The sequence below is a fragment of the Callorhinchus milii genome, unplaced genomic scaffold (assembly GCF_018977255.1).
Source record: "Callorhinchus milii isolate IMCB2004 unplaced genomic scaffold, IMCB_Cmil_1.0 Scaffold575, whole genome shotgun sequence".
NCBI classification, from domain to species: Eukaryota; Metazoa; Chordata; class Chondrichthyes; order Chimaeriformes; family Callorhinchidae; genus Callorhinchus; species Callorhinchus milii.
Genome location: NW_024705316.1, coordinates 16,204 through 23,628, shown reverse-complemented (window position 1 = coordinate 23,628; position 7,425 = coordinate 16,204). Strand labels below are relative to the sequence as shown.

Here is a 7,425-nt window from a genome sequence, read left to right as displayed (position 1 = left end):
TTAAAACCCGCCACCACCCGACACAGCCAACTAGTAAGGGTTGTCACGTAAACAGAACATGCTAATTAGTCATTAGTACAGCACACCGGTGTGTTGGAGAGCCAAGCCACATTTACAATCTGAGTACGACGTTTCGCCAGTAATTACGACTAGCTTCATCAGGCGTCTGCGGCGCCCCGAACAACCACAGCCTGCGGCACCCCCAACAACCACAGCTTGCGGCGGCCCCCAACAGACTGGTCAAGTAAATCCTTACGATCCACTCGCACAGCGTGCGGTGGGCATTCATTCAGCAGTGGATTTAAGCACCAAAAAAACTGCAGTACTAATGTAATGGACAGAGCACGGCTCTACCTCAGGGCAGCAGCGGAGAGAGCACGTCTGGCTCCCTCACGGCAGCAGTGGAGACAGCGCGGCTCTCCCTCAAGCCAGCAGTGGAGAGCAGGGCGGTCCCTCAGGGCAGCAGTGGGGAGCACGGGGGTCCCTCAGGGCAGCAGTGGACGGAGCACGGCTCTGCCTCACTCTCAATCACCCGTCTCCTCACTCTCACACACCCGTCTGTTGCTCGCGGTCACGTGACGCACTTCAACCAATCCGTGCCGCGTTAATCACAGGCACAGAATGAAATAAATAATAACAGATCTGGGCTATTATATATTAGGATATTCACTTCTATCCCGCCCCATTTCCTCATCAGCCAATAACAAATGTACAAACTTAATTTGGAGCTTTCGTGACTGCAGGAAATACTCTTTGGTTCTTTCAGTAAAGTCACGAAAGAACCACGTATACGTGACTTTACCGAAAGAACCAAAGAGTAACAAATGTACACTTTTTAATTCTTGTAAAGCGCTTTGATTAAAGCTCTATACATATATCCTACTTGGGATAACATTACCGGTGAACACATGGACAAAACGGTGGAACAATAGGTTATCCATAACTTTCAACCCATACGATTTACCCGTATTGTTGTCCAGTGAAATTGAGTTCTCAGGTCCATACGGCTTACAGCCGTTTGAATATGGGAAAAAATTGTGTCTGTTAGGTTGTATTTCTCGCTTGTGATGGGACCTTGCAGGATGAACATTGATATGTATAAGGGCAAGGGGTGACCAATAAGGTCTAAATTGGTCTGTAAGAAGGGTAGCCTGATAAGGGGTTAAGAGGTATGGGTTATCGCTGTTGTACGTATAGAAATGTATCTCGACAAAAGCAGAATTGCTTTTGCACCAAACGTAGCCAACCGTGCTAATCGGAGGTGCGATTTGAATTGACCTCTGCACAGCAATTCTGGTGTTATAATCTTTACACCCTCCCCACCAAACACATGATTATATTTACTTCAGCAGCATTTCGCTGACTTTTTCAAGAGGGTCCCGCATTGATCTCTTTGGCCAATCCCAAAGACACTGAATGTGTTTAGAACTGTGGAGGAGGAGACCCATGCAGAGCACGAGGAGAACGAGGAAAGTCCACGCAGAAAAAGGTGCCCGAGTTACGAATCAAACCCACGTTCAGTCAATACCTCGATGTGCGTATATTTGACGAACGAAGTTCGGTATTTACACCATTGGAACCTCATTTGCCAGTAAAAAAAAGTATGATAATAGTTTTTTTACCCTTCTATCTGGCAACAAAACAAAAAAATGTGTCAGTTTTGTTGCCAGATAGAAGGGTAAAAAAACAATTATCGAAGTTCGGTATGATGAACTTTGGATTCGTTACCATTATTTTACGGAGAAACCAAATTATTAAGTCAAATTGAATATACCGAAATTAAGCCATCTATGGAGCTATGGTGTTTGGTGGGCAATACAACCTCATGACTGCACCCAAGACTACGCTGGCAAGTGGGAATATATTTTACAGCACAATATTTATTTTACTTACATCAGTTTGTTAATGTTAATCGTGTACAGTATACAAAATATAATTTTCAATATAAATGTTCTTCGTTTATAACGTGAATGATCATTTATTAAGCGTTTATAGTATGAAATTGTAAGAACAAAGGCTGGGAACGCATCCTCATCGTACTAATGTTATAAATTATTCAATGTATGAAGTTCAATAATACAAACGAAACTCCAGGAACGCAACCACGTCGTATATCGAGGTATTACTGTACTGTACTTCTATAAACGAGGCACTTGTTACCACGGTGCCACCCTGTGGCCCATAATGCTCACCACAGAGCAGGTGAGTTCACCCAGAAAGGGCAGGTAAGATTTCATATTCTTAGGTTTTTGGTAAAGTCACGTAGGTAATTTTTTAAAAATAAATTAAAGTAAAATAAAAATAAAATAAAAATCACGTTTGTCACGTAATAAAACGTTTTGATTACGTGACAAATTAATAAAAGTAAAATAAAAAATAAAATAAAAATCACGTTTGTCACGTAATCAAAACGTTTTTATTACGTGACAAACGTGAATTTTTTTTATTTGTATTTTACTTTTATAATTTAATGTTTTTTTTACCTACGTGACTTTACCGAAAACCTAAAATATGAATACTTGCAGCCACGAAAGCTTCAAATCTAGAATCAGGTAAGATTTCCCAAACCTGGCAGTTATCATCACCATCGGTTGATTGAACTGCAAAGTGGATACATTCATTCTAGATTTGAAGCTTACGTGACTGCAAGGATTCATATTCTTAGGTTTTTTCGGTAAAGTCACGTAGATAACATTTTAAAATTCAAATTAATAAAAGTAAAATAAAATAAAAATCACGACGTTTCGGAGACGGAAGCTTGTGTTGCCTCCGAAACGTCGTGATTTTTATTTTAATTTATTTTACTTCTATTAATTAAATTTAAATTTTTTATCTACGTGACTTTACCGAAAAAACCTAAGAATATGGATACATTCAATCAGAGGTTACCCACATCGGGTAAGACGGATAAAAGAGCCCTTGGGTAGCGCGTTTCTATTCGTGCCGAGGGGAACACGTGAGGTTGGCCAGACCGGGCATGGCGAGACGCCCGCTCTGGAGGGCGTGCTGAGCCGGCTGGTTTGAGAGGTGCATAGCCAGCAGCTTCTCCTGCATGAGGGGATGCCAGGAGCCCAGGGTGCACTGCGGTTCCTTGCGGGCTCGAAGTAGTGGCACTGCCGCGTGACACGGCCTCGCGGGGGATGAAGTCGTAGACGGTCACCTCCTGGCACAGGCTCATCATCAGCGCTACTCCTGCAGCACCACGAGGCAGAGGGGGCGGCGCTAGTAACCACCACCAAACACGCGAGTCGCACCAAGTGCTACCACCCCTTTGACCTTAGTTTGACCCAGACGGGCCGGGGATTGGCACCTGTGTTCCGGTGGCAGGAATTGATTTGTACCGAGATCAAAGTAGTACTACGTTCTCCTTCTTGGTTCTTTCGGTAAAATAATAAAAAAATAAAACATAATAAAATAATTCTCACGACGTTTCGGCCACAACGCAAGCAGCCGTCCTCAGGTGAAGACCAGGTCTGTCGGGGAGACAGCATCTAAATGGACGCTGTCTCCCGACAGACCTGAGGACGGCTGCTTGCGTTGTGGCCGAAACGTCGTGAGAATTATTTTATTATGTTTTATTATTTTATTATTTCCATTCTAAGTGACTTTACCGAAAGAACCAAGAATATGAATCCCTGCAGTCACGAAAGCTTTAAATAGAAATATAGTACGACGTTGTTTATAATAAAATGTTTTTTTGGGGTTAGATCACATGAAAATAAATGTGTCGTTAAACCTGCCACCACCCGACACAATCAATTAGTCAGGTTTGTCACGTGAAAATAACGTGCCAATTAGTTACTCAATCAGCACACCGGTGTGTTGGAGACTAAACCCACAACATGTACAATTTGAGTACTGTGTGACGTTTCGCTGGTGATGTGAACAACCAGCTTCATCAGGTGAGTTGCTGAATTGTGAAGAAAAACCCTTCCCGTTTCTGGCTCTTAAATAGGAGTAAAGGCCACATCGCTGCGAGCCCTATCTGCATGTCAGCCCGTCAGCACATCACGCGTTTCTCGTAAAACTTGCCCAGAAGCCCCGACGAAGTGGGGTTTGGCAAGATGCGCTCCCCATGCCCCACGTTGCACTGCACCAGATCCCACAAACCCCGGCGGAAGCACGGGTGCAGCAGGTAGAATGGCTGGCGAGGCCGCTCGCGCCTGCGCTTCATGTACGCGTCGAGCGCCGGGAACGTGATATTCACATGGCCCTTCCACTGCTGCTGCTGCACGGATGAGAGGGGGGGGGGGGGAAGCATTTTGGAGCGGAAGACAGCAAGGCTTGGTTAGAGGAGGGCAATACGAGGCACTGGCGGAGGAGAAGGCGGAGAGTGTGTGGATGTGACTTGTGGATTGAATGCCGCGGCATGCAGACCCAAGGACTCCCCATAATTCGGGAGTCCAGTCAGAAGATGCATTGTAAATCGGTCCCGTGGTGGCGTTATGTAAACGTCCCGAATGTGGATCGCTGTAAAAATCGGACCGTCACAAAGCGGAGACCGCCTGTGAGCCCAAAACCTGACCCTCACAGTAAGCCGCGGGAACCCAAGCCCCCTATCCCGAACCTCACCTTCACGTCAAGTTGCGTAATAGGTGTGAAGGATTCTTGTGTTTTGTGAACGCTCACGTTTTTCTTAGTGCAGGTATATGGAGGGGGGCCCCACAAGACCAGAATGATGTCTCTGTACAACTCGCTCGTCTCAAAGTCGAACTCCTCCTGATTTACGATCTGGAAAGCGAGATAAGTGGAAGGAATATGGCAGGGTCAGTGGTGAGACATTGAGATGTGTTCTACGTTATGTAATTAACTGCGGTGCTACAAATCACAACGTTGGACTGTCCCTGATCTATCCCTGATGTGTATTCCAAGCTACTGGACTCTAAACCAAGCAATGCTTCAGAAAAAACTACGAAACTACAGTATCTTGTTTTTTTATATTTTACAGGTAGGCGCACTGAACTATAAAGCTCCTTTTCAAAAGTAACCGGGCCACACATTGATAGCTCAACAAAGTGGCACACCAGGCCAGGCAGTTGGCATCTCGCACCGTGGCGCCCCTGTGTTGAAATCATAAGTAATTCCCAAAACAATAAAGCAACTCTGAGTGTGTTTAACCACGGAGCCGCCGTGGTTGAATGGTTAAACCACTGGACTTGCAATCCAGAGGCCGCTGGTACGATTGCATCTTCCATATTCCAGCGTGGTAAAACGTTTAATAATACCTCTCTCCATCCGTGAGTCTAAATGGGTTCACCACAGTTCGTAGATCAATGAGTCGTACGTAGTGGGGTAAAGCGTGATTATTTCCGCCTCTTACAACACACCTGGTCAACGTGGAAGCGAAGATCAAATGCCGTGTACGTCAGTGGCTCCCAGCCTTTCGCGGATCCTGTACCCCGTGTTCAACCGAGTTCCCCCTTTGCCTGCCCCAACATGGTTCTAAAAATACATGTACGAATAATGAACATCAAGAGTTTAACCAATTGTCCATTTTGTGGATTCCTCCAGTGTAAATAAATATTCTTAATTATCTCTTTTTTTAAACACCAATACCCTCCTTAACCCCCCACCGGGAGGCATTAACTTATTTTTCAGGAGCAACCCGACCACAAGTGACAGCTCAACAAAGTTGCGACCTTACCTGCCAGTTGACGAGGCGAATGGAGGTCTTGGTGCCCACGTGAAGTTCATAGCCGGCCGTGGGTGCCGAGTTGAAGCGCATGACCGCGTCGTGGCCATCTGGACGAGCGCACAAGTGGATACATTCCTGCTTCGAGGTTCAATTCGTGATCCTGCCCGTCACTCTCATGGTCAAATGTATCACTCAGGTGGCTTTGCTGATCGAGTAACGTATTGACAGTGGTGCACGAGTACAAATAACAATTGCCAAGAAGACTTTCTTTAAATGGAAAAAAATAACGTCATAAGCAATGATTTTGGCAATGGACCTTCTTCATAGCACATAAATAGAGACAAGTGAGATCAAGTTAATCATAGTTGGGGACTGCACCATATGGCCTAATAACGATATATATTTTTAAGGTTTCCTAATAGTTCTAAATTGGCATATGATAACAGACAAACCCTTCAATAATAAAAAATGTATACCTCAATTATTTGTATTAAAAATAAAAGTTATAGAATATTGCAAGTACATTGCATAATGGTAACAATGTTAGTGTTAGTGTGTTGCTTAACACTAAATAACCATTCCTGGGCCTAATTATTAATTTAAATTGGATCAAAGGGCTTTCAATAAACATTAGCCTCAGATGGGGCTTTTAATTTGTTATAAATCCTGAACCTTGCAAGCAATCTCGACTCTCTCAGCCCCTTCCAAGCCCGAGGCTCTACAGCTGCCTCCAGGTTTGTCCACGGAAGAAATTCCTCACCCTCCCCTCCCATCATCCCGCTTCGATCCCTCCTCCGCAGTCGCCCCCCCCCCCCCCACGTCTCCTCACCGATCTCCGCTCCCAGCTGAGCGCGCAGCAGGGACCCCGCGTTCATCACCACGGCGCATCGCCGCCACTTCCCCGCCAGCTGCCGGGCGAGGGACACCGCGGGCAGCGCGTTGCGCCCCGGCGCCCCGGCCGCCTCGTGGCGCCGCAGCACCTCGGTGCCGCGCCGCGCCAGCCCTGCAGCGCGCACAGCAGCTGCCCCCGGGGGGGCGTCGCCCCTACGCCGTCGCTGCGCCGCCGAGTCCAGCGCTCCCACGCGCGGGTCATCTCCACGTGCACGGGGCCCGACGGCGCTCCGCGGACCCTCCCGCCCCCTCGGAGGGCGCCGCGGACCGGGCGAGCGGAGGCGCTTGCGTCCGCTCGTCGGTCGGGTCCCGCGCGCGGAGGGTCAGGGGCGCCGCCGTTCTCCTGGAACCTGGCGGCAGCAGCAGCGCGAGCAGCATCAGCAGGCAGGTGGCGGTGACCGTGAGAGCGAGGAGAGATTTGGGACCAACCCGGAGCCACATATCCGCTGGCTCGCGCCACGGCTCCGATGCGAGAGACTCCCCCGGGCAAGGCGCGCGTCTCGCTCCGTGGTTCCGCGCAGGTGCGCGCACGAGACGGGGGTGGGGGCGGCGGTGGGAGTGGGAGGGGTGGGGGAGGGCTGGAGGAGCCGCTGGAATTCTCGGCAGGAGACGCGCGCGCAGCAGCGCGCCTCGTTCGCCTCCCGTGATGTTGTCGAGTTGTGTGACCACTCCTGTCACTGGGGGCGTCTCAACGCGCTTCAGCCTTCTCATGGCTTCCCGCCCTACATATAATCAAACCCCCTATTGTAGTTCATACTAATAAAAGTACCCAATAATGCAGTAATATAATCGTAATATGCTTGGCCTACCTGTCTTATATAGTCTAATTCAGAGTCAATCATTTATGTCCGCGTAGACCTAGATAACATGACACCGGTCCCATAGCTCTGTTAACGAAG

At 47.8% G+C, this 7,425-nt stretch overlaps 1 protein-coding gene across 1 annotated transcript; it reads right to left on the bottom strand.

The window, feature by feature from the left end:
- Positions 1-2,934: 2,934 nt before the first annotated feature.
- On the bottom strand, positions 2,935-6,967 carry LOC121852214 (beta-galactoside alpha-2,6-sialyltransferase 2-like). Its single transcript, XM_042346287.1, is given in 8 exon segments — positions 2,935-3,089; positions 3,092-3,142; positions 3,145-3,192; positions 4,033-4,228; positions 4,630-4,731; positions 5,645-5,742; positions 6,465-6,638; positions 6,739-6,967. Coding segments are annotated over 8 exon segments (1,053 nt in total).
- Between the last annotated feature and the right edge of the window lie 458 nt (positions 6,968-7,425).